Raw genomic sequence first — 26,695 nt, 5'->3', positions numbered from 1 at the left:
GGGGGGATTGGGTCTTTTGGGAGGGCAGGTGGAGCGCCCCGCTTTCCCCGCGTACCGCCCTCGGCAGAGCCCGCAGGAAGGGCTGCCGGGGGCGAGACTGGCCGATGCGCGCATTTAACGGCAATGGAGACCTCAGCGCCTGCACCGGGGCGCCCTCCGGTGGCCACCTCTGGGCACTGCAGCCTGCCGGTCTCCACCGCCCTGTAAAGGCATCAGCGCTTGCACTGGGGTGCCCTCCGGTGGCCAACTCTGGGCACTGCAGCCTGCCGATCTCCATCGCCCTGTACTGGGGTGCCCTCCGGTGGCACCTCTGCCAATCTCCATCTCAACCTGCCAATCTCCATCGCCCTGTAAAGGCATCAGCGCTTGCACTGGGGTGCCCTCCGGTGGCCAACTCTGGGCACTGCAGCCTGCCGATCCACATCGCCCCGTAAAGGCATCAGCGCTTGCACTGGGGTGCCCTCCGGTGGCTAACTCTGGGCACTGCAGCCTGCCGATCTCCATCGCCCTGTACTGGGGTGCCCTCCGGTGGCACCTCTGCCAATCTCCATCTCAACCTGCCAATCTCCATCGCCCTGTAAAGGCATCAGCGCTTGCACTGGGGTGCCCTCCGGTGGCCAACTCTGGGCACTGCAGCCTGCCGATCCACATCGCCCCGTAAAGGCATCAGCGCTTGCACTGGGGTGCCCTCCGGTGGCCAACTCTGGGCATTGCAGCCTGCCGATCCACATCGCCCCGTAAAGGCATCAGCGCTTGCACTGGGGTGCCCTCCGGTGGCCAACTCTGGGCACTGCAGCCTGCCGATCTCCACTGCTCTGTACTGGGGTGCCCTCCAGTGGCCAACTGTGAGCACTGCAGCCTGCCGATCCACATCGCCCCGTAAAGTCATCAGCGCTTGCACCGGGGTGCCCTCCGGTGGCCAACTCTGGGCACTGCAGCCTGTCGATCTCCATTGCCCTGTACTGGGGTGCCCTCCAGTGGCCAACTGTGAGCACTGCAGCCTGCCGATCCACATCGCCCTGTAAAGGCATCAAGCACTTGCACCGGGGTGCCCTCCGGTGGCCAACTCTGGGCACTGCAGCCTGCCGATCTACATCGCCCTGTAAAGGCCTCAGCGCTTGAACTGGGGTGCCCTCCGGTGGCCAACTCTTGTGGCCAGCTTTGAAAGAACCCAGATATACTGGGCATTACAGAAACCTGGTCTTTGGGCGGGGCTGGTGGCATGGCCCCACTTTCCCTTCATTTCTCTCTCAGTAGAGCCTGCAGGAATGGCTGCTGGTGATGAAACTGACCGATGTGCACATTTAACAGGGCAATGGAGACCTCCGCATTTGCACTGGGGTGCCCTCCGGTGGCCAACTCTGAGCACTGCAGCCTGCCGATCTCCATCGCCCTGTACTGGGGTGCCCTCCGGTGGCCAACTCTGAGCACAGCAGCCTGCCGATCTCCAACGCCCTGTAAAGGCATCAGAGCTTGCACCCGGGTGCCCTCTCATGGCCAACGCTTATGGCCAACTTTGAAAGAACCCAGATATACTGGGCATTACTGAAACTTGGTGGAATGCCAAGAAGCAGTGGGATACGTCATCTCTGGATATGAACTCTACAGGAAAGACAGGGAAGGGCACCCTGGAGATGTTGCTCCATACGTCAAAGACGGCATAGTGTCGAGCGGACTAGAACACCTGAAAGGGACAGACTCTTCCACAGAAGCACCGTGGAGGACAATACCGGGCTCCAAAAGTAATTTAGTACTAGGAATGTGGCACTGCCCCCAAGACCGGAAGGCTCAGGGTGACCCTGAGATGGAAAACAAAATCAGGGATAAATATATATAGGGGCTGCCACCAGGGAAGCCCTTCTGCTCCTCCCTCCCCAAGCTCTCCAGGAAGCCCAAAAGCCAGCAAGTGGGTGAGTTTCTAGAAAAGAAAACACACTGGTTTATTGTATGAAAACATCTAGAAAAGAAAGAGCTCATGAAGGGGGTAAATGCAGAAGACGAGGGAACTGACATCAGCACGTGGCAAGTAAGACTGAGTTAATGGACCATTAAATACCCTGGAATTTAATGGCACATTAGCTTAGCCAGTCCTGGTTGGGAGCGGGGGGCTGGTGGGAGCGAGGAAGCACCCCACTTTCCACTCCTCGTTTTCCTGGTCCATGCAGGCCTCTTCACACAGCAGAACCATCCTCAGGATCTTATGCCAATATCCCTCTGCATTTGCCCTTCTCCTGGGAACAAAGCATCGATGGCTGAGTGGTCGCCCCATGGCTGAGGCTGCCCCTGGCTTAGGGGGCTCAGGCTGGACTACTCCGAGTCACCCGAGGGTCGCTGCCAGAGGTAAGTCTGGATGGAGTTGGCAGTCGCTACTGCCTCAATGTAGCCCACGCCAGGGTCTGATATCCCAAATGGCACATTTTTGGCAGACCTGGGGAGGAAAAGAAAAATTGAGGAATAATTCTGGAGGCCCCCTTCATGGATCACTCCCGTGTTGTGGCAAAGGGGCTCGCGTAACTCAGTGAAGCCATAAGCTATGCCGTGCACGGCCACCCAAGACGGACAGGTCATGGCGGAGAGTTCTGACAAAATGTGGTCCACTGGAGAAGGAAATGGCAACCCACTCCAGGATTCTTGCCAAGAAAACCCCATGGAATGTATCACAAGACTAAAAGATATGACGCCAGAAGATAAGCCCCTCACGTCGGAAAGTGTCCAATATACTACTGGGGAAGAGCAGAGGGTATTTCCAAGTAGCGCCAGAAAGAGTGAAGCGGCTGGGCCAAAGCCAAAAGGACACTCAGCTGTGGATGTGTCTAGTGGTGAAAAGAAAGCCCGATGCTGTAAAGAACAATATTGTTTAGGAACCTGGAATGTCAGATCAATGAATCAAGGTAAGCTGGAGGTGGTCAAACATGAGATGGCAAGATTGAACATCGACATCTTGGGAATCAGCGAACTAAAATGGACAGGCATGGGCGAATTTAATTCAGGTGACCATCGTATCTACTACTGTGGGCAAGAATCCCTTAGAAGAAATGGAGTAGCACTCATAGTCAACAAAAGGGTGGGAAAAGCAGTACTGGGGTACAATCTCAAAAACAATAGAATGATCTCAGTACGAATCCAAGGCAAATCATTCAACATCACAGAAATTCAAGTCTATGCCCCAACCACTGATGCTGAAGAAGCTGAGGTTGGTTGGTTCTATGAAGACCTACAACACCTTCTAGAACTAACACCAAAAAAAGATGTCCTCTTCATCACAGGGGATTGGAATGCTAAAGTAGGAAGTCAAGAAATCGCAGGGATAACAGGCAAGCACGGCCTTGGTGTACAAAATGAAGCAGGACAAAGGCTAATAGAGTTTTGCCAAGAGAATACGCTGATCATAGCAAACACTCTTTTCCAACAGCACAAGAGGCGACTCTACACATGGACATCACCAGATGGTCAATATCGAAATCAGACTGATTATGTCCTTTGCAGCCACAGATGGAGAAGCTCCATACAGTCAGTAAAAACAAGACCTGGAGCTGATTGTGGCTCAGATCATGAGCTGCTTCTTGCAAAATTTTGGCTGAAATTGAAGAATGTAGGGAAAACCACTAAACCATTCAGGTATGACCTAAATCATACCCCTTATGAATATACAGTGGAGGTGAGGAATAGATTTCAGGGATTAGACCTGATAGACAGAGTGACTGAGGAACTATGGACGGAGGTCCGTAACATTGTTCAGGAGGCAGCAACTCAATCCATCCCAAAGAAAAAGAAATGCAAGAAAGCCAAGTGGCTGTCTGATGAAGCTTTACAAGTAGCTGAGGAAAGAAGGGAAGCGAAAAGCAAGGGAGAAAGGGGAAGATATATCCAACTGAATGCAGAGTTCCAGAGAATAGCAAGGAGAGACAAGAAGGCCTTCTTAAATGAACAATGCAAAGAAATCGAGGAAGACAATAGAATGGGAAAGACTAGAGATCTTTTCCAGAAAATCGGAGATCTTAAGGGAACGTTTTGTGCAAAGACGGGCATGATAAAGGACAAAGAAGGCAGGGACCTAACAGAAGCAGATGAGATTAAGAAGAGGTGGAAAGAATACACAGAAGAACGATACAGGAAAGATCTGAGTGTCCCTGATAGCCATGATAGTGCAGTCACTGAACTTGAGCTGGACATCCTAGAGAGTGAAGTCAAGTGGGCCTTAGGAAGCATTACTAACAACAAAGCTAACGGAGATGACAGTATTCCAGCTGAGCTATTTAAGATCCTAAAAGACGATGCTGTTAAAGTGCTGTAAAGAGTTAAATATGCCAACAAATTTGGAACACTCAGCAGTGGCCACAAGACTGGAAAAGGTCAGTTTACATTCCAATTCCAAAGAAGGGAAACGCCAAAGAGTGTTCAAACTACCGTACAATTGCGCTCATTTCACATGCCAGCAAGGTGATGCTCAAAATCCTACAAGCTAGGCTTCAGCAGTACGTGAGCCGAGAACTACCAGAAGTACAAGCTGGGTTTCGAAGAGGCAGCGGAACTAGAGATCAAATCGCCAACATTCGCTGGGTCATGGAGAAAGCAAGAGAATTCCAGAAAAACGTCTATTTCTGCTTCACTGACTACGCTAAAGCCTTTGATTGTGTGGATCACAACAAACTGTGGCAAATTCTGAAAGAGATGGGAGTACCAGACCACCTTACCTGTCTCCTGAGAAACCTGTACAAGGGTCAAGAAGCAACAGTAAGAACCAGACATGGAACAACCGATTGGTTCAAAATTGGGAAAGGAGTACGACAAGGCTGCATATTGTCACCCTGCTTATTTAACTTATATGCACAGTACATCATGAGAAACGCCAGGTTGGATGAATCACAGGTCAGAATTAAGATTGCCGGGAGAATTATCAACAACCTCAGATACGCAGGCGATACCACCCTAATGGCAGAAAGCGAAGAGGATCTAAAGAGCCTCTTGTTGAGGGTGAAAGAGGAGAGTGCAAAAGCTGGTTTGACACTCTACATTAAAAAACCTAAAATCATGGCATCTGGCCCCATCACTTCCTGGCATATAGAAGGGGAAGAAATGGAAGCAGTGACAGATTTTATTTTCTTGGGCTCCAAGATCACCACAGACAGTGACTGTAGCCATGAAATTAAAAGACGCTTGCTCCTCGGGAGGAAAGCTATGGCAAACCTAGACAGCATCGTAAGAAGCAGAGACATCACCTTGCCTACCAAGGTCCGTATAATGAAAGCTATGGTTTTCCCAGTAGTAATGTATGGCTGTGAGAGCTGGACTATAAGGAAGGCTGAGCGCCGAAGAATCGATGCTTTCGAACTGTGGTGCTGGAGAAGACTCTTACGAGTCCCCTGGACTGCAAGGAAGTCAAATCAGTCCATCCTAAAGGAACTCAACCCTGAGTGCTCATTGGAAGGACAGATACTGAAGCTGAAATATTTTGGCCACCTAATGCGAAGAGAAAACTCTCTGGAAAAGACCCTGATGCTGGGAAAGACTGAAGGCAAAAGGAGAAGGGGACGGCGGAGGATGAGATGGCTAGATAGCATCACCAATGCAATGAATATGAACTTGAGCATGCTCCGGGAGAGAGCGCAGGACAGGAAGGCCTGGCGTGCTATAGTCCATGGGGTCACGAAGAGTCAGACACAACTGAACGACTGAACAACAAATTTTGGAGGCATCCTGGGGAGGTGTTAGAAATACAAAGACAAAAACACACTCCAATCCAATGCACTTTAACAACCCTTTTAGCACTCAGAACTTTTAACAAGTTACCAAGCAGTTTCCTTGATGGTAACCAAGCTGCGTTAGAGTTAAGTGAACCACATTGATGTGCATTGGTGTGATTGTTTCCTTTAAAGCTCAGGTAGGAATATTACTTCTCTCTGGTGAGAGGAACACATTGTTTAAAGCAGGGGAGGCAGATGGTAGAACGTGATCTACTGGTAGATACCTGGGTGATTTGTGGGAGATCAGCAAAGATTTCGGTCTCCCAATTGTTTAACAATATCAACAACGAAAAGCCAGCAGTTCTATGCACCTACTTGCCTGACTGGTGGGCAGGTGGTTTCTCCGAGTGTCAAAGCTCCCCCATCTATATAAAAAGTGACTTTATACTTAAGACTAGCAGTGACTTGCCATTCCTTAAAACTGCAACTTAAAAAAAAAGTTATGGAGAAAAAGAACAGCCTCGTTTCGTATGCATTTGCTCAATCTTTAAGGAAAAGCTGTGCCACCCTTATCTAAAGACTGAAGTTTATCTCTGCTTCATAGAACTTTAGAGTTGGAAGGGAACTAGGGAGTCCTCTGGTCCAACCCCCAACCTCCTACTGTTCAGCCAAAATCTGCTCCCCTGAAATTGCCGCCCCCTGGTTCTAATCCTGCCCTCTGGAGCAAGAGAGAACACGTCTGCTCTGCCGCAGCCCTCAAGCGGCAGCATGGCGCACACTCAGCACCTGTCCGCGTACCTGTTCAAGACCACGACGGCCGCCGAGCCATCCGGGCGCAGGAAGGCCGAGAATTCTAAGCTGTTCCATTTGCTGCTTTGGATCCCGATCCGCTGGGTTCCTTCTGGGAGGAACTTGCTGCATTCACGCACAGACACACACACAACAACAGAAAGTGCCGATGGATCAGGCAGTATGTAAAGGTCCATCATCCGAACGCAGCTGGCCAGTCAGCTATGGTGTCCTGTCATGGCTGGCCTATTTTACAGAGTATCTGAAGGTATCTTCTATTTCAGGGCTGCGGGCCGGTGGGCCAAATGTGGCCCCCCGAAATTCCCAATCTGGCCCTCCGAGGTTCCCCAGAAGGCCACGCCCCCTTTCCCTTCACCAGAGGCTTTGGCAGACTCCCAGCTTTTGTGCCATTTCCCCCCTTCAAAAAGATGGAAATGCCTCTCCTAAGGCCTAGCTGCCCCTGCCCCTTTGCCCCACCCCATTTCACCTCAGCCCCCCTCCCGCCCCTGGAAGGCGGCCCCTGAGAGCTCCTCCGGAATGGCATTCAGCCCCCGGGCTGAAAGGGGTTCCACACCCCAGAAGCGGCCCGGAAATAAATATAGTCCGTTTGCTCGGCCTCCCTTGGGGGCCGGCTGACGTGCTTCCCAGGAGGACGCCAGGGCCTGGGCCGCCTCACCTGAAGTGCGCCATGTGGTAGAACATGGGTTGCTTGTAGAAGACGTTGTTGGCCGCGTCCACGATGACCGGGCTGTCCACGTAGTTCTTGCTCCAGTTGGGCCCTCCTTTCATGTCCAGCGCCAGGTTCCAGTCGGTCCAGCCTGTAACGTGGTTGTTGAGGTTCTGCAAAAGAAAGGGGGCAAAGACGAGACATTGTTTGGTCTGCTCTCCTCCACTCCTCGAGGAAGGGCGAGCAAAACCAAGACCCTGCCCTGGCCCTTCGGAAGGCCCTTGGGCGAGACCCCCTCAGCGGGCCGCCTCCCTCAGCGCCTCCGCCGCGCCATGGTCACCAGCGGCTCGTGCGCCTCATCCTCCCTCTCTTCCTTGCTTCCTCTCGACAGGCAGAGAGCCAGTGAGCACGACGCCGGTGGCATCTCCTGTTCCTCCTCCTCACCACCTCCTCCATTGCAGGAGCGGGAGGCAGGGGAACGACGGGGAAGAGGAGGAGCAGGTCCGGGGGCTCTTGCCAGTGGGCCCCTGCTGGGGGGTGGGCCCTGCTCCAGCCCCCCGCCAGACGCACCGCGAGAATGCTGTGGCTGTACTTGCTGCCGCGGTCCCAGCCCCCCAGCACCACACGTGGCTCCCAGAAGTAGGACCCCGCGGAGGCCTCGGTGGAGATGAGGTAATAGTTGGGGAAGAGGTGATGGGTGATGGACAGCGTCAAGTCGATGGGCGCCAGGAAATCCAGATACCAATGGATGCCAATTCCGCTGATATAGCTGGAAGCCACGGGGTCCCGGAGAATCTAGGAGCGCCGTGAAGGAAGAAACAGAGCTATTACGCGAGCGGAGCTCCCACAAAAACTTAGGTTCTGTCCTGGCCCCCTCCCCATCCCCCACAGTCATGTTTCTAGGCCTCATTGAGAAGAAGCTCTGCTGAAAAGCCAGCTGAGTCTGGTTTTGCCTCTCCTGCAGCCATCATCCAGCAGCTATTCCGCCAGGCTGCAGCCCCTGCCCCCCCGCCCCCCGGGATGCAGAACCTCTTTCAGCCCAATGTCCATTTTGGAGAAGCTCTCAGGGGCTGCATTCCAGTGGTGGGCAGGGCCAAAGGCGAAAGGGGTGGAGCCAAAAACCAACAATTCCACCCTATTGTCGCTTCAAGCTCATTCTGCCAGTAACGAAGCCTTTGGAGAGGCATTTCAACCTTTTAGAATGGGGGACGGGACTGCACAATGCCAAGGAACCACCAAACAATCAGGGGAAAGGGGAACCCTGGAGGGCCGCATTGGGTCTCCAGGAGGGCCAGATTTGGCCCCCGGGGCTGAGGTTCTACACCCCTGCTGGACCAGAAGGAGAGATAGGAGCAGGCCCAACCCACCGACTCAACTGAGAGCGCAGCAATTTGGGGCTCCTCGTCTCTTTGAGCCATTTTCCATTCCAGCCAGTCGCAGTGAGAAAACTAACAAGATCCAGCTGCACTGCAGCTGGTCATGATGAGAACTGGACGACACCAAGAACTGGTGCCTGAGTTTACTTCTTTTCCTCTCCCCTCCCCGTCCCTTTTTCCTTTTCTGTTGTGTCTTTCTTTTTTTAAAGAATCGTATGCCTAACGGGCACGGGCTGCCTTGTTTTTAGTGAACCTTCCTGGGCGAGGAGCAGAGTATAAATTAGAGCTGTGCGCAAATGGCCTCTCAAAATTCGCCACCTTATTTGTGGGGAAATTTCACCGAATTTCTCCAGGGGGAGGAGAAATTCTCCAACCGTTTCTCACAGGTAGGGTTCACCACTGGGACGGAGGGGTTGTGGCACAGCTTTTCTCTCCTTTCCTAAGGGTTTTTTGGGGGGAGGGGGCATGTCACAACAGCAGTCAGTGTGGCCCCCATTGTATACCCTCCACCATGTCCCATACGTTCCAGAGCACTGCGGGGGAAGAGAGGGAAGGTGGCCACCGTATGAAATTAACTGAAGGAAGCTACAGGCTGTAGCCACCTCAGAAGTAAGGTAAGCACAAGAACCGTGAACCAAACCCACGAGAATTGCCCCCAAATTTCTTCTCCTTTGAATTTCTTTTCGAAAGCCATTTCTTTTCCATCAAACGGAATGAGAACGGTCGCAAAAAAAGTGGGAGATATTTTCGGCACAGCGCCAGTATGAATGCTTTAAATAACGAAACAAGCAAACGACTGAAAAGGAAGGACATCCAATCAAGCACCTTCAAAGCCAATCCATGCTTTGGATGATCGAGGAAGAGTGTTTGTGGTGCGCCAGGGCCAGCCCTCCCATGAGGCAGAGTGAGGCAGCTGCCGCAGGCGGAAAGTGCTGGCGGGCGGCAGCAAGGGGGCGGAGGAGAGAGCTGAGGCCTGCCCTGCGCCCCTGCGCTAACCTCCTCCTTCAGGTGCAGTGCAGGATCCTGTCCCGTTGTCAGTGTTTAAGAAACAGCCCAGTCGGCTTTTGTACATGGAACGGGAGAGGGAGCCATCTTGCTCTTTGCCTCAGGCAGCAAAATGCCCGGAGGGTCGCCAACTTACCACTTCGGCCCAGTAAGGAAGCATCACCCGCTGGTCGTCGAGCATGATGAGCTCTATGCCTTTATACGAGCTGTTGGCCAAGGCGGGTCCCAAGTCTTGGGCGATGAAGTCCCTCTGGTGCTCGGGAGAGAAGCCCAGGCACTGGAAGGGGTAAAAGATGATGTCCCCGGCCGTTGGCTCGTTCCCCGCAGTCACGGCCCAGAAAGTCAAGTTATACTTGGCGTATTCGTCTAAGAACCTGTCAGGAGGAGGAACGGCAGTGAACGTTAGGGGCGGGGGGCAGGGGCCTGAACAGGGCAGGAATTATTAACACCTGGCACAGCCCCACAGCCCAAGAAATATAATGAATTAAGAACTGGAGCTGACTGATTCTCTTAGGCCATAAGCCTATGCATGTTTAGACAGAAAAATGTCCTACAAGAAAAAAAGTCCTACAAGAAAAAAAGCTAGCTGTGCTGGCTGGGGAATGCTGGGAGCTGTAGGACTTTTTTCTGTCTTAACATGCATAGGATTGCACCTTTCATATAGTATAAGCTGAGCTGGCGGTGACCGACCAAGAAAGAGATCTTGGGACTGTGGCGGACAGCGCAACGGAGACGTCAACCCAGTGAGCGGCCACTGTGAAACAGGCATGTGAAGCATAATTAGGAAAGGAATTGAGTAATAATAATTAGGAATAATAATTAGGAAAGGAATGAAGATGAAACTGCCAAGATCATACTCCCCTTATGCAAAGCTGTGGTGCGGCCACGTTTAGAATACTGCAAACGGTTCTGGTCACCGCACCTCAAAAAGGATATTGTAGAGTTGGAAAAAGGGCAGAAAAGGGCAGCTAAAACGATCAAGGGGCTGGAGCAACTCCCCTGTGAGGAGAGGGTATGACATCTGGGACTGTTTAGCTTAGACGAAAGCTGAGTGAGGGGAGACATGATAGAAGTGTACAAAATTATGCCTGGTGTGGTGAAAGTGGAGAGGGAGAGATTTTTTTCCCCTCTCTCATAATACTAGAACTCAGGATCCTGCCACGAAGCTGATGGGTGGGAGATTCAGGACAGATCAAAGGAAGGACTTTGTCACACAGCACAGAGTTAAACTACGGAACTCACTTCCACAAGATGTAGTGATGGCCACCAATTTGGATGGCTTTAAAAAGGGGTTCGAGAGATACCTGGAGGAGAAGGCTGTCAACGGCTACTAGTCCCGATGGCTTTATGCTACCTCCAGTATCAGGGACAGTATGCCTATGTATGCCAGCTGCTGGGGAACATGGGCAGAAAGGTGCTGTTGCACTCCTGTCCTTCTTCCCGTGGGCGCTGATTGGCCACTATGTGAGCAGAATGCTGGGCTAGATGGACCCTTGGTCTGATCCAGCAGGGCTCTTCTTAGGTTCTTGCTAGCCTGGAATTTGGTCTTACACATTCACAGTCCTGGTTGGCAACACACTAACCAGGCTGTTCAGGAGTTTAAAGGCTGCTCTAAAAAAGGGGCCTCTGTCCTTCTCCATGTATCAAAGCTACACGCCTGTCTTCTCCTGTGGGGAAAAGAAGTCACCCCGCAAGTGTCATGGCCGAGCGGGGAGTAGAAGCTGGATCTCCAGAGTCCCAATCCAACGCTCTAACCACTACATCGCTACTCTGACCACACTAACCCAGTCCAGTACTCTAACCACTACACGCTGGCTTTCAGGTTCTACAGATTTGGGAGAGGGAAAAAGGTGTGTGTGGGGGAAATTATTTGAGAGAATCCAACAGCACTCCCCTTAAAGTCCCACCACCACTCTCAACTCATCCCACCACTGTTCCCAGGCAGAGAAAGGCCAGGGAAAGATAAGCGACATCATGGACCCGGGAGCCAATGTAATGCCAGCTTTCGACACCTTTACCTGATGAAATAGTTGGCCCAGGTCTTGTGGAACTTGTCTCCTGGTTTCCCCTTGAGGGTCCCCCGTCCTGTCATGGCCCCGTTGGTTTTCATCCACACTGGAGAGGTCCAGGGACTAGCGTAGAGGGAAAGAGGCCTGGAGGCGACCGCTTGAGCTTGCTGGAGGATTGGGATCTGGTAGGGACGGACGAGAATTGTAACGCTCCACTTTAGGAACTCTGGCAGGAGTGGAGGCTGGGGCGGTGAATCCTCTCCAGGTTTCAATCAGACGTTTAAAGGAGCTACCCAAGGAAGCACCCTGGATCACTCCATTGGAGTTCTGACTGGTTCTGACTGAAACCCAGAGTGGATTCACCGCCCCACTGACATCGGAGCCCCAGCCCCCACTGTCTGGCAGACAGGACTCTGCCGGGGGCAAATCAAGAATACCGACTGTGCTGTCGGAGAAATTCAGGCTGCAATCCGACATCCACGTATTTGGGCGCACGCCACACTGAAATCAATGAGACGTACTTCAAGTGAGGTGTGCAGAGGGCTGTGCTGCAAATGAACAAACCAAACTGCCTCATTCCAGATCAGATTATCTGTCCATCTAGTCCTGTACCGCCTTCCCCAGCTGGGCCCCCTCTAGATCTTTCGGACTACAAATCCCACCAGCCTCAGCCTGCAATGGTCAGGGATGATGGGAGTTCTAGTCTAAAACCTCTGGAAGGCTGGTCTGTTCCAGCTGGCCGCTGTTCTACAGGGTCTCAGGGAGAAAGGGGTCTTTCCCCATCGTCCGCTCCCCGATCTTTTTAACCGGAGATGCAACTGGGTTCAACCTGGGACCTCCTACCCTATCCTTTTCAGAAGGGAAATGCCAAGAATCTGCCCTGGGATTCTCTGCATGCAGGGCTGGCGCCAAGGGTAGGCATGATTGGGCACTTGCTGAGGGCCCACTCCCCAGCAGGGGCCCCCTGGTGAGACCTCCCTGGAGCTGCTCCTTCTTTTCAGCATTGCAACCTGCTGGTTCCCCTGCCTCTCGCTCCGGCCCAGACAACAGCGGTGGAGAGAAGGAGGAGCAGAGATGCCGCGGCCTCCTTGCTCCCTGGCTCCCTGCCTGCCAAGCAAGCAAGTGGGAGCCAGGATGAGAGAGAGGCGGAGGAGCGAGAGCAGCTGGGGACCATGGTGCTGAGAAAGTAGAGTCATTAAAGGAGGGGGCCCACTGAGTGTGTCTTCCCCAAGGGCCCTCCAATGCCTGCAGAATTCTAAGATGCAGTTTAGTGTTCAAAATGAGGGGCTGCGGCTACTATCTCTTTATGCGGATTCTTAACACACAAACAATACACACGTTCCTGCTCAGACCCTTAGGTCATCTTTGGAGGTCCTCCAGCAGGCGCCCCCGCCAAAAGAAACTAGGCGGGTGGCTACAAGAGAGAGGGCCTTCTCAGTGGTGGCCCCCCCACTTATGGAATAGCCCCGCCCCCTGGCACCCACGTTGTTATCTGTTTGGCACCAAGCAAAGGCTTTTCTTTTCTCCCAGGCATTTTAGAGATCTACTCCTAGGTTATTATGGCTATTTTATCCATTCCGGTGCCATTTATTGTTTTGCATTATGTTGAATTTTATTCTTTTAAATGTTTGTATTGTATTTGATATTTTTGATGGGCTGTAATCTGCCCAGAGAACATTAGTGACTGGACAGATTAGAAATGTACCGAATAGATAATGAAGAGCTCATGACGTTTTTCTGGACAGCATCCAGGTTGTTCATAGCTGCTCACTGGAAATCAGCAAATGAACTCTCTCTTACCCTATGGAAATGGAAAATGTGGGACCTTGCGCTAATGGAGAAACTCACTAAAGATCTGCAGGTACAAAGAGGCCAAGCAGAAATGGCCACTTTTTATGGAATGTGCTATTCGTTTATTGAATTCCCTAGTGCTGTGAAGAGTTCAAGGTAGCCTCTTTTAAGACCCACAGAACTCTGGATGAACATTAGGATGGTGAGTGATAACTTTATCAGGTCATCTTGCTTGTAGCAAATAGAGACTCTGAGTGATAAAAGGACCATAAAGAAACCGACTTGCATGTGGTGTAGTTCAATTTGTTGCTGTTCACTGTTACTTTAAACAATTCAATAAAAAAGGAAAAGGAAAAAAATGAGGGGCCAAAGCGCTTGGCTATCAGCCACAGACTAGCAGGTCGCTCTGGCCTTTTTAAGAATCTAAGAGATCGGGAACGTGGAAGAGACTGTAAAGCCCAGAATGGCAGGTGGGGGTGGGTGGGAAGAGAAATAATAGGTGTGCGCTTCACAGCTGAAGTAATACACACGGCCATCTAAAGGTTGGGCCCATAAGATCATTAAGTCCAAGATCTGAACATTACCCAGCTGTAGCATGGAGCAGGCCTGACTTTAAAAGCACTTTCCCTCCCAAGCCCCACGTGAGAATCCAAACTTCCAAATTAAAAGGAACAAAGCAAGTTTCTAGCCCTCAAGGTTGCAGGGCTAAACTTCAAAACAAAAGAAATGAACAGTGACGGCTGTGTCAGCTAAAGAAGGAGACTGCCAGGAACCTGGGAGAGGCTTCCAGCAGCCTCCTTTTTGCCCGCAGCTGCTTCTGCCAGATGTTTAGCGACACCCTTTATTTACACGCGTACAGCCTGAACAAGGAATCAGAGGGGAACAGGCACAATCACACAGGTGATGCCAGATTCATCCAAACATCAGCCTTGTTTCCTCAAACCAAATCTCCAACTCAGGATTCCTCTCCAGGAAGGTTTAAAAACAAACAAACAATGTTACCAGAGAAAAGCAAGTGCTCCCTGCACCCTAAGAGTGAAGAAGAGGCACTCAGGCCCACCTGTGTCTAAAGATCACTCCAGGTAATATAGATTCTACACCCCTCCGGGTATTGTCTGTAGGAAGGGACCACACAGATCAGGTTCATGATGTTATGCCTCCTACACCAGCATGACAGCCCCCCGAGGGAGTGGGAGGGCATGGCGCTATCATGGCAAATAGTCACGTAATCTTTCTGACCCACGTGGCTCCGGAGAATCTTACAGTGGGGGCTGGTGGCTCCGATATCAGTGGGGCGGTGAATCCGGGTTTCAGTCAGAACCGGCCAGAACACAAAGGGAGCCACCCAAGATGCTTCTGTTCTGAGGGAAGAGGGGGCCAAGGCGGGAGGAAGCGCAAACTCCCCTCGGGTCTCACCTTCATCTTGGTGTCCTCCTCGGTCAGGCTGAAGTTCTTCAGCTCAAAGTCATTCTCCGAGTCATCGTAGGTGTACAGCCTGACGGAGAAGTCGCAGCTCGCCATGGGCACGCGGACCAAGGTGTACTCAATGCCTGGGGAGAACGGGAGCAAAAGGCGCGGGCTGACACAAAGCGGTGAACCCAGATGCCGCACAGAGGCCCCGTCGCCACCGGCAGCCCTGTCTGAGCCTCCTCTCTACAACGGGGTTTGTGAGGACTGGGCCAGGTTAGCAATTAACTCCAGCGCACGAACGAGAGAGAGAGAGAGAGAGAGAGAGAGAGAGAGAGAGAGAGAGAAAGAAAGAAAGAAAGAAAGAAAGAAAGAAAGAAAGAAAGAAAGAAAGAATCAGGACTGGCTGCAGAGTTTTATTTATTTGTTTGTTTGTGATACTTCTATACCACTTAATATTATATCCCAGCTTTTACCCCTCTTGTAAGGAACCCAAGGTCCTCCTCCACTCCCTTTTCTCCTCACAACAGCCCTGCGGGGTAGGTCAGGCTGACAGTCAGGGACTGGCCTAAAGTCGCCCAGTGAGCTTCATGGCCCACGTAGGGACTAGAACCCAGCTCTCCCGAGCCCCCGTCCAACACTCTCACAACTACATCATGCTGGTTGAGGGAATTCTGGGTGAAGTGAGCCAGAGTGGTGTAGTGGCGAGAGTGACGGACTGGGAGCCAGGAGATCCGGGTTCTAGTCCCCACTCAGCCAGGGAAGCTCCCTGGGTGGCTTTGGGCCAGTCACAGACTCTCAGCCCAACCTACCTCACAGGGTGGTTGTTGCGAGGCTAAAATGGAGAGGAGGAGGATAACGTAAGCCGCCTTGGGTTCCTTGCAAGAGGAAAAAGGTGGGATATAAATGAAATAAATAAGTAAGTAAGTAAGTAAGTAAGTGCCAGCTGGGTGGGCATTTAAAGGAGAGGCGCAGAAAAGGTGTTAGTGGTGGGATCTCTCAGGGCCCTGGCAATTCCCAAGGATTCCAGGTGCTGGGGCAGTGGAACAAAGCCAGTAAAGTAAGTTGACAGCTCTGCCCTCCCACACACCTCTTGGCACTTACCTTCTTTGGAGAAGTAGGATTTGAGAAGATTTGTCTGAGCCTTTGGGGATAGCGCCAAAATATTGATAGCAGCCGAGTCTGTGAGGGCACCTCCGAAGCCCTTGATTTTTTGATACTTCTGGGATGGCTTGAGTTTCAAAGTGAGGCTTCCTACTGCAGGGAAAGTGGAGGGAGAGAAAGAAGCTGGTTTGAGTATGACAGCAACAGTGCACTCCCCCCCCCCCGACACACACACACACTGGGTATTCAGTTATTTCAGTTATTAGTCACTGGGCAGTTAACACAAACACATATATTTTCAATGAATTTCCACATGCTAAGAACCTGGAACACAGTGGGTAAGAGCCTGAATGTGAGCCACCTGCGTGATGCTGAAGCACATGAGTCCAATGCTGTTTTGTCTTCAATTAATGCAGGACGATCATGTCTAAGGCCAGGTAGAGTTTAGCTTGGAGAAATAAAGATTCACAGCACCAGCCTATGCATGCTCACTCAGAACTAAGGGCCGACCTAGATGTGACATTTAATGCCTCATCACTTCTGTGCGCTGGAAAGCATGAGGCCCCACATATTCAGTCTATGGGGCTTCTGTACACCTTGGCAGACATTCACAGAATTGCACTGTAAGATCAGGAGGGGAGAAGGACTGCATGGGGGGCATTAAAATATTTATAAGGATTTAAGAAAGTGGGGGAAATGTTCAGTTTATCCATCTAGTGTGGGAATAAAAACAAAGCATCATTTTCAGCTCAAAATGGTCCCCAAAATACTTTGTCAGCTTGGTATCATAAATCTATTTGATGCTGTCATTATGGAAAAGATAAACACACCAGCAACCATTGGCAGGACTTGGTTCAACCAGAATCTTTCTATACTTCTTTTTTTTATATGTGTCAATTTATTTTAGATGTTTTTTTTCTTCAGTAGAGTGTATAGGTTTTCTTTACTGCTGCTTGGAATTTATTTATTATTGTGTTATTTTATTATGTTTTAGTGCTGTTTTCGTTGTAACAACGTTGTACGTTCACCGCTGTGAAAAGCAGTATATAAATCTGGGATGACAATAAAAATAACTGCAGGAACAACAAATTATATACTAACTATGGAAGATGGAACACAGCAGTGCACCTCCCATGCAAAGATGAATCCAGCTTCTCCGTATTTCAATGGCCCTTCATAGGAAAATGGTCTCCCCACCTTAGAGGGTCAGACTAGGTCCCGGGAGAGCCAGGTTCAAATCCCTACATGGCCATGAATCTCACTGGATGACTTGGGACCAGTCACTCTCAGTGTGGCCAACCTCACAGGGTTGTTGTGAGGATAAAAAGGAAGGGGAACTATGTCTGCAGCCTTGAACTCGTTGGAGTAAAGTTGGGATATATAATGGAAGGGGACACTAGGGATGTGCACCTGGGGCTTGTTTTGTTATTTTAAAAAGCATTAAGGAATTGTAGTGAATTTTAACATATCCATGTGGTTGAAGCCTGCAGTAACATCTTCAGCCACTAAGTGGCAGACTTCCCTTTGCAGTCCATGTCCTTGGACAGGGGAGATTAGCAGATCGAGGGACACATTTATACTCCTTCCCTCCCGCCTGCTGTGGCGCAGCCCGCCCCCCGGAAATGGAGTGGAGAGACCCCTACCTTAGGGGGTTATAGGGCCGCACCATGGCAGGGGCCGTGCCTAGGGGTGCCAGTGGGCACAGCTTCGCTCAGACGGGGCAGGCCCAACTCTGACAGCTCTTTAAGTTTGCTTGAAGGCTTTGCTGTTTCAAACGAAGGGCTATTCGAAGCCATGTGAAGCCAGGTCCGTTCACACGTTTGTGTGAGTAGAGTTCTCTGAGACTATAGACTCCGGCCTCATCCGTCAGCCAGAGAACTCAGGACCATGGGGAGGGTGAACATCCTGGGCCTCCCAGAAAGAACACCATGGCAAGAAGGAGACCAACATAGCCCCCTACATTGACCAAAGAAAGAAAAACTGCAGAGAGTGCATTTTCGCCCTTTCCTGCCAGAAAGAACACCTATAAGAACTTTAAAACTAAGAACTACTGCCCGAGTTTTGCTTTTTTCCTCCTCCTTCCCAATCCCTTTTCCTTGTGTGTTATGTCTTAAGGCTTCTCCACACAGGGCTTTTATCCTGCCATCGAGACTGGTTACTCAAGGAAGTTTGCAGCTCCTTTACATGACGCCGTCAACCTCCAGGGCGTCTCCCACGCTAACTGACCTTCATCCCGGTTTTAAAAAGATCGGAGATAACCTGATAAGGAACGTTAATCTGATCTATCGGCTGTGTGTGATGACGGAGTTCCACTATACCACACCACCACCTAGTGGCTACATAATGAAACATATAGAACTTGCAGATAAAGAAGTCCCACAAATAAAGCACATGCCTGCCTGTGTAAAGGAGCCGATCTGAATCCCGCAAAGAATCTGGAAGTCAAAGCCCCGGTAAATTGCGAGATTAAAAGCCCAGGGTGATGGCAGCCTTATCGTAAGCCTGAGGGGAGGTACTGCTGTAAATCCCTCTAGGAGCCTTTTTGCTGTTGTTGTTGCTGAAGAGTGCGGTTAAAATGCTGTAAACAAATATATAAACACAGAGGGAGGGGTGGGGGAACTACATCAAGATGGACTTAACCAGGAGACCAGCTCACCTTGATCTGGGGGGACGCTTTGCAGCACCCCCTCGCTGCGCTCGACACGGCTCCCGGCCTTATTGCTTTCATACTTGACGTACGAGCCAAGGGGAAGGAGAGAGACGGGCTCTAAGGTGTCGCAGTAGTCCGCGCTGCATTCGCACACCAGCGAGCCATGGCCAAAATTCCTGGCTGAACAGGCCTGGCCACCTAGGGAACAAGAGGAAGGACGGGCGCTTCGTTCAGGCAAGGGAGAGGGAACCAAGCGGGGATCGAACAATCACGCTGCTGGTCCAGAGGAAGGCTTTTACCAAGTCAGCCCGCTGCCTCGTGAATTTGGGGTGCTCTGCAGGGGCGTAGCTAGGCACATCAATGTTTCGAGGTCCAAGCCCATAAGACACACATCTGCATAAAATCTGCATATGCTAATACATGATGGAAGCCCCATTGTGGATCCAGACCCTCCTTGTTGCTTTGCTGTTGTGCTGCTTTACACACACATACCCCATATATAATATATGCACATTTAGAAACAATTCCAGCAGTGCATTTCAATTTCACAGGAGGCTAAGCCATTTCCCATCCAAGTAATGTCCAATAAAAATACATTCTTAAATTAATTTGCACCCTGCCCCAGATCATCCCAACCCAGTGGGAAAGAAATTTCTCAGTGGAATTGCCATGGAGGGGAAGGTTAGGAGGAGGGGGCTGTAGCAGCACGCGGGAAAGGGAGCGTTCTCTTTCCTCGCTTGCTACAACTCCCCTTGAAAGTTGTTCCCTGCATGGCAATTAAGCTGAGGAAAAAAACCTCCCATTCGTCCATTACATTTATATCTCGCCTTTCCTCCGAGGAGCCAAGCTGGCATACATGATCATCCTCCGTCCTCTCCTCACAACGACCCTGTGAGGTAGGTCAGGCTGAGACTCAGTAACTGGCCCAAAGTCACCCAGTGAGCTTCATGGCCAAATGGGGATTAGAACCCAGGTCTCCCGAGTCCCAGTCCAACGCTCTAACCACTACACCAACAGAGGCACCAACAGACACTCAGGGCTCTGAGGAAGAGATCCAAAGTCCTGGGAAATAGATTCGGGGCAGGGCAGCCATGAGTCCAGGCCTCACAACACCCCTGATGCTCTGTAATAACTCCCTCGTCGAGGAAGAGGGCTCAACCTTGCAATGTATTATTAATGCCAGAACACAGCACTGAAGCAGCATAATATCTGAGTAATGGCTTTAGTCCGCACAGGTCCTTGACTTGACTCTGTCCTAACCAACAGAGATGACTTAGTGGATAAAGTAGCAGTTACAGGAACTCTGGGGGAAAGCGACCATGTTGCACTTCAGTTCTTGGCTCTAAGGGAGGCAAAAGCCGAGTGTAGTCAAACACGTACCCTGGATTTTAGGAAAGCTGATTTTAGTGAACTCAGAACAATGGTAAGTAAGGTCCCATGGCAAGCGACAATAACGAGAAAAGGAGTCCAAGATGGGTGGTAGCTTTTAAAAAAAATTCCAGCAAGAAGAAAAGGTGGAAGACAACAGAAGAAGCCAATGTGGCTTCACAAAAAGCTTAGAGATGACCTGAAAACAAAAAAGGACACATATAGGAAGTGGAAAGAAGGGCAAGTAACAAAGGAAGAGTACAGGCAGGTAGCACAGAATTGCAAGGATGGCATCAGGAAGGCTAACGCTGAGAACGAGCTGAGGTTAGCGAGGCATGCTAAAAACAACAAAAAGGCTTTCTTCAGCTACGTGCATAGTAAAAGGCAGAGGAAAGAAATGGTGGTTCAGCTATTAAATAAGGATGGCAAAACAATAACAGCTGACAAAGAAAAGGCAGAGGTGCTCAATTCCTACTTTGGCTCAGTCTTCTCCCAGAAGAGGGTCTATGACCCCCCTGGCAAAGGTGAAGTACAGGCTGAAGGGGCAGGATTGCAGCTTGAGATCGATAGGCATATGGTCAAGGAACACCTAATTACATGGAATGGGTTCAAATCTCCAGGGCCAGATGAACCGCATCCTAGAGTAATAAAGGAACTGGCAGAAGAGCTCTCAGAACCGCTGCCTATTATTTTTGAGAAATCAGGGAGGAAGAGGAAGTGCCAGATGACTGGAGGAGGGCTAATGTTGTCCCTATCTTCAAAAAGGGTAAAAAGGAGGAACCTGAGAACTACAGACCAGTCAGTCTGACATCAATCCCTGGGAAAATTCTGGAGCAGATGATAAAGCAATCCATCTGTAAGCACCTTGAAAACAATGCAGTGATTACTCGAAGCCAACATGGATTTGTCAAGAACAAATCCTGCCAGACGAATCTGATCTCATTTTTTGATCAAGTGGACCCTTGTGGACTGTGGGAATGCTGTAGACATAATATACCTTGACTTCAGCAAAGCTTTCAACCAAGTGCCCCATGATCTCCTGATGAGCAAACTAGCTCAAAGTGGGCTAGATGAAACAACGATCCAGTGGATCCACAGTTGGCTACAGAAAGGTGCTTATCAATGGGACCTTCTCAAACTGGGGAGAGGTAACGAGTGGGGTACCGCAGGGCTCAGTCCTGGGCCCAGTGCTCTTCAACATTTTTATGAATGACTTGGAGGAGGAGGTGCAGGGAATGCTGATCACATTTGCAGATGACACAAAATGGGGCAGGATAGCTAATACTTTGGAAGACAGAAACAAAATTCAAAGTTATCTTGATAGACTGGAGTGCTGGGCAGAAAACAACAGAATGACAGAAAACAGAAAACAACAGAATGAAATTTAATAGGGATAAATGCCAAGTTCTGCACCAAGGAAAAAGAAACCAAATGCACAGTTACAAGATGGGGGATACGTGCTCAACAACACGACAAGCGAGAAGGATCATGGAATTGTTGTCGATCACAAGCTGAATATGAGCCAACAATGTGATGTGGCTGCAAAAAAGGCCAATGCTCTTTTGGGCTGCATTAATAGAAGCATAGCTTCCAAATCCCGGGAAGTACTAGTTCCCCTCTACTCAGCACTGGTGAGATCTCATCTGGAGTACTGTGTCCAGTTCTGGGCACCACACTTTAAGAAGGATGCAGACAAGCCGGAGAGGGTTCCAAGGAGGGCAACAAAGATGATCAGAGGACTGGAAACAAAGCCCTATGAGGAGAGACTGAAAGAACTGGGCATGTTCAGCCTTGAGAAGAGAAGACTGAGGGGAGATAGGATAGCGCTCTTCAAGTCCTTGAAAGGTTGTCCCAGAGAGGAAGGCCAGGATCTCTTCTCGGTCATCCCAGAGAGCAGGACACAGAATAATGGGCTCAAGTGACAGGAAGCCAGATTCCGGCTGAACATCAGGAAAAACTTCCTGACTGTTAGAGCAATACGACAATGGAACCAATTACCTGGGGAGGTGGGGGGCTCTCCCACACTGGAGGCGTTCAAAACGAGGCTGGACAGCCATCTGTCGGGGATGCTCTGACTTGGATTCCTGCATTGAGCAGGGGGTTGGACTCGATGGCCTTGTAGGCCCCTTCCAGCCCTACTATTCTATTCTATGATTCTAGGTACACTGCCTCCCAAAGTAGAAGCTCTTCTTCTCCATAGCCCTGTAATAATCCAGTGATACCTTGATTGACCTTCCTCCCCAAGTTTATGAAAGCTGTCTCCCCTGAGGGCCCGTCCGCTGCGCATCTAACGGCAGAGAGTTTTGGCAGTTCATTTTGCGCCGGCGGAGAAAGCACTGATTAGAGACGCGGCGTCTGATCATCCCACTCACTCACCTGCCGTGGAGATCATCAGCTGAAGAAGCAGGAGGCAGCCCAGGAACCCGACACCTCCTTGCCACATGGCTACACCCTGGGACAGCTTGGTATGACGAAGGCCACAGTCTCAGAAAATCACCCCTGGCACCACGTCCCTGAAGCAGCAACATCACGAACGGAAAAAAGGGTGTCGTTCAGTTATTCTTTCAGAGTCATTGTCAGGGCTGGTGTCAGGCAGCTGTCGGGGGCCCACACCCCAGCAGGGGCCCACTGACGAAAGCCCCCTGGACTTTCTCCTCCTTTTCACCATTGCGACCAGCTTGTTCCCCTGCCTATCCCGCTAGCCCAGGCAACAGTGGTGGTGAGGAGGAGGAATGGAGATGCCACAGCCTGTTTGCTCCCTGGCTCGCTGCCTGTCGAGCAAGCAAGTGGTAACAACGATGAGGAGGAGGAGGAAGAGCAGCTGGTGACAGTGGCAGTGAGAAGGGAGACTCACCGAGGGAGGGGGCCCGTTGGGGGTGTCTTGCCCAAGGACCGTCCAAAACCAACACCGTCCATCGTAGTCAGTGGTGCAGGGGTACATTTGGAAGAGCAGATGCTCATCAGGACGGCCCCCATGACTGCACCCCCCCAAGGGGAGTCCCAAAATTCAGGCAGCTGCGTTGATCCATATCAACAAACCAGTTCTAGCAGTTTTCGTCTCCACCAGGAGCAGGGCTTGCTAGAACTGGTTTGTTGATATGGATCAACGCAGCTGCCTGAATTTTGGGACTCCACTTGGGGGATGCAGCCATGGGTCGTAATTACCCCTTGGAGACCAAGCCACCCCGAGATACTTTTGCATTACAACAGGGAACAATAGATCATTTTCTTCCAGCCATGGGCACAATTGCAGCTAAGCTCAGAGGGAGCAGGAAAGTCTGCCGGGGTCAGGGCTGGGAGGTGCCATCTTCATCTCCGCTATTCAATAAATCCCGGGGCTTCAACCCTGCAAGGCCTGGCTACACTATTTGTTGTGCTCTCAAGTCTGGCCAGCTCTTCCATCAGCTTTGGACCCCACTCTCTATGCCATGACCCAGGCCTGGGGAGGAAAAACCCACTACACAATAGTAATAAGGATGAGAATGTCTCTGGGCATGCACAAAGTGTTTTGCACATAAGTCCACATAAGCTCAGAAATGCTTTTACTACCTCCTCCCCTTCTTGCCATCCAGGCCGGTAGCCAGGGGGGCTGCCCCCTAAATTTTCTCAGTCCCCCTCTTTTTTTTTTTTACAAACAAACAATTAAAAATTACAATTTTGTCCTTAAAAGGCCTGCAAACCATGTGAACAGCCCCCTTACTCCCCCCCCCCAAACTTTTAGACTGGCTACAGACCCATTGCCATCTATGCCAGTTAGCCACCTGGCTTGGAGGCTGGCAGGGGGAAAGAAGCAAACACCCTCGCCAGTGTTAAAATCTTCACCCAGGGGTGTAACGGAGGCAGGGCTCAAAGCCCCCAGGACTTTTTTTTATTAGCCGGGCTCGTGATGTCATCTGCCACTCACCCTCAGACTCCCCCTGCCCCCTCTGAGCTATAGAAATAGAATAAATGACAGGAAAAGAAAATGAGATTCACATCATAAAAAAGTGAAAGAAAATATTTAATAAATTAATATCTATCTAACCGGCTGTTCTGTTTTTGTAAAGTTAAGACGGATTTTTCTTCTTTAATTTAATCTTAAATTGAAAAGAAAAGAAACACACACCTTGACACAGTGTGTACTTACCAGAGGCAAATGGCTGCCCACTGTTGGAAACAGGAAGCTGGGCTAAAAGGATGCTTCTGGTCTGATCCTGCAAGGCACTTCTGAAGGGTTTTGGCCCCAAGAATAGCAGAATTCAGTCATCATCCTCATAGCAGGCTACATCATTATCCCAATCCTGTTTTCACCTGCTTCAACTGTCTACACTCTGGTAACCTCCAAACTAGATTACTGCAGTGCACTCTACGTGGGGCTGCCTTTGAAGATGGCTCAGAAGCTGCAGCTCAGACAAAACACAGCCGCCAGATTGATAACAGGGCCAAGAAGGTCCGAGAACATAAAACTGACTCTGGCTGCTTGCGCTGTCTGCCTATATGTTTCTGAGCCCTATTCAAGGTGCTGGTTTTAACCTATAAAGCCTTACACAGCTCAGGACAGCAGTATCTGATGGAATACCTCTCATGACACGAACCTACCTGTACACTAAGTTCAAAGGCCCTCCTCTGGGAGCCTCCTCCGAGGGAGGCTCAGAAGGCAGCAACAAGGGAGAGGGCCTTCTCGGTGGTGGCCCCCTAATTATGGAATGAGCTCCCCAACGAGGCCCACCTCGTGCCTACCTTGTTATCTTTCAGCACCAGGCTAAGACTTTTCTCTTTTCTCTGGCATTTGGCAGCATATGATGAGTTTTAAGCAATCCTGGATTTGTCTCATGGTTGATGGTTTAAAATTGTTTTAGATAAGATAATGTTGATGTGCATGCATTGACATGCAATGCACAACAGAACAAAGATCCACCCTGTTCCACCCCACTCTGTTCCGCCCCGCTGCAGACAGGAATAGCAACTTTCGCCCATGTGCGCACAAACCCTGAACCTCTCTCGAAAACCTGTCCCCCAAGATTCTCCAGAAACAGAGAGCAAAAGAGAGCAGCCTGCCCCAATCTGCGTCCCTTCAAGGGTGTCGGACTGCAACTCCCAGGTGCCTGAAAGGCATGGGCCTTTCCCAGCCATTACCTGGAGATGACAGGGATAGAACCAGTTCTGTTCAAAGCATGTGCTCTACCGCTAAGCTACAACCCTCCCCTAAAAAATAAAGTCAGGTTTCCAGTCCTCAAGGTTCTGAAGAAGGGCTGGCTTAAATAGAAACACAGGACACTGCCTTCTACTGAGTCAAACCCTCAGTCCATCTAGCCCGGTACTGTCGACAGTGACTGGCAGCAGCAGCTCTCCAGGGTTTCCAGCAGGAATATTTCCAAGCCTTAGCCTGGAGAGGCCAAGGATCGAACCAGGGACCTTCTACATGCAAAGAATGTGCTCTCCCACTGGACTACAGCCCTTGCCAGGAAGAAGGCTTTGAGGAGGGAGTGAGACTCAGGGCAGAGCACCTGCTTTGCAAGCAGAAGGTCTGAGGCCCGATCCCTGGTCTCTCCGGGGTAGGGCTTGGAAACATTCCTGCCCCAAAACCTGGAGAGCCGCTGCTGCCACTCAGCATCAACAACACTGGGCTAGATGGCCAAAGAGTCTAAGGCAGCTTCCCACATTCCTTGCCGGATCAGGAATAATGGCTGCCCTGCCCTGCCCTGCCTCCTGCGCAAGAATCCCGGCCACTGGAAACTGGCCGGCAGAGGCCCATGAGCAGGCTGCAGGGTCTACCATCTGCCCACCTCTCGCCTGAGCCAGCCGGGTGCTCATGACGGCAGGAGCCCTGTCAGTCTGGTCCTCTGGGATTCAGAGAGGCAGACTACCCCTGAACATGGGGGCTCCACGCTGCTGTCATGAGAACAGACGAAGAGCCCTCCTGGATCAGACCAAGGATCTATCTAGTCCAGCTTTCTGTTCACACAGTGGCCAACCAGCTGTCGACTGGGAGCCCACAAGCAGGACAGGAGCGCAAGCAACAGCACCCTCCCCCCCCATGTCCCCCAGCGACTGGGGTACGGAGGCAGCGCAGAGCTATCAGCGCGCGCGGCCCTTGAGAGCCCGATCCTCCGCCCTGAATTTGCCCAGTCCCCTTTCGAAGCCACCCCCGTCGGGGGCCGTGGCTCCGTCTCGCGGAAGGGAGTTCCGCAGTTCAGCCCCGCGCTGTGCGAAGGAGCCCTCCCTTCGGTCTGTCCGGAACCTCCCGCCGCTCAGCTGGGGGGGGGGCGCGCTGGGGGAAAGGCCTCCCCGCCCACTCCCCCGCCCGGCCTGCGCTGGCGCCCCTGCCCGGGGAGGGGGGCGCCTCCGCCCCAGCAGCGGCGACGCCCCCGGGCGGGCCGAGGCGCGAGCCCCGCGCGCGGCTCACCGGTGGCTGGGCTGGGCTGGGCTGGGCTGGTCCGGTCCGGGAGGGCGCTGCGCCGCTGCTCAGTCAGCCCGCGATGCTGCCCGGCGCGGCTCTCGCCTCGCCTCGCCTCGCCTCGCCGGCGCCCCGGCTGCAGGCGGACCCGCCGCGCAGCCGTGGGCGGGCCCGGCGCGCCTCGCCCGGCGGGAATCGCCGCCTCCGCGCCGCGCCCGGCCTCGCGGCCCCCCGGCAAGCGCCGCTCGCCCGCCGGGCCGGGCAGCCTCGCCGAGCCCCGAGCGGAGGCTCGCGCGCGGCCGGGCCGGAGGCGCGGCGGGGCAGGGAGAGGCGAGGAGCCGGTTCCCCCGCGGGCCGCCGGGCTTCCTCTCCCCCGCTCCGCGTTCCTCTCGAAGACAAAGCAATAAACAAGGCGCTAGTCCCTCTCGCCTCGGCAGACCCCAGGGGCAGGATCCTGCCCCCATTCCTC

General features: G+C 51.6%; 1 protein-coding gene across 4 annotated transcripts; it reads right to left on the bottom strand.

Annotated features, from left to right (window-relative positions):
• Window positions 1-1,908: 1,908 nt before the first annotated feature.
• Window positions 1,909-26,366, bottom strand: LOC146334504 (lysosomal acid glucosylceramidase-like). 4 transcript variants are annotated; one of them, XM_084824185.1, is made up of 12 exons: window positions 26,236-26,366; window positions 23,977-24,056; window positions 22,227-22,363; window positions 18,489-18,680; window positions 15,833-15,985; window positions 14,738-14,871; window positions 11,540-11,712; window positions 9,658-9,895; window positions 7,711-7,935; window positions 7,150-7,313; window positions 6,483-6,599; window positions 1,909-2,428 (listed from the first exon to the last, which is right to left on the bottom strand). In XM_084824185.1, the coding sequence occupies exons 3-12, from the start codon at window positions 22,291-22,293 to the stop codon at window positions 2,308-2,310; spliced, it is 1,584 nt and encodes a 527-aa protein (XP_084680311.1). In that variant the 5' UTR covers window positions 22,294-22,363; window positions 23,977-24,056; window positions 26,236-26,366; the 3' UTR covers window positions 1,909-2,307. The 4 variants fall into 4 exon arrangements, with proteins under 4 accessions (XP_084680311.1, XP_084680312.1, XP_084680310.1 ...); XM_084824186.1 differs by lacking the exon at window positions 23,977-24,056 and adding an exon at window positions 23,755-23,781; XM_084824184.1 differs by lacking the exon at window positions 23,977-24,056.
• Window positions 26,367-26,695: the final 329 nt, after the last annotated feature.

Source organism: Heloderma suspectum, chromosome 17 (genome assembly GCF_057233095.1).
Source record: "Heloderma suspectum isolate Gila_16-S chromosome 17, 16-S_ref, whole genome shotgun sequence".
NCBI lineage: Eukaryota > Metazoa > Chordata > Lepidosauria > Squamata > Helodermatidae > Heloderma > Heloderma suspectum.
Note: the sequence above shows the minus strand (reverse complement) of the source record. Positions and strands in the feature narration are given on the sequence as shown.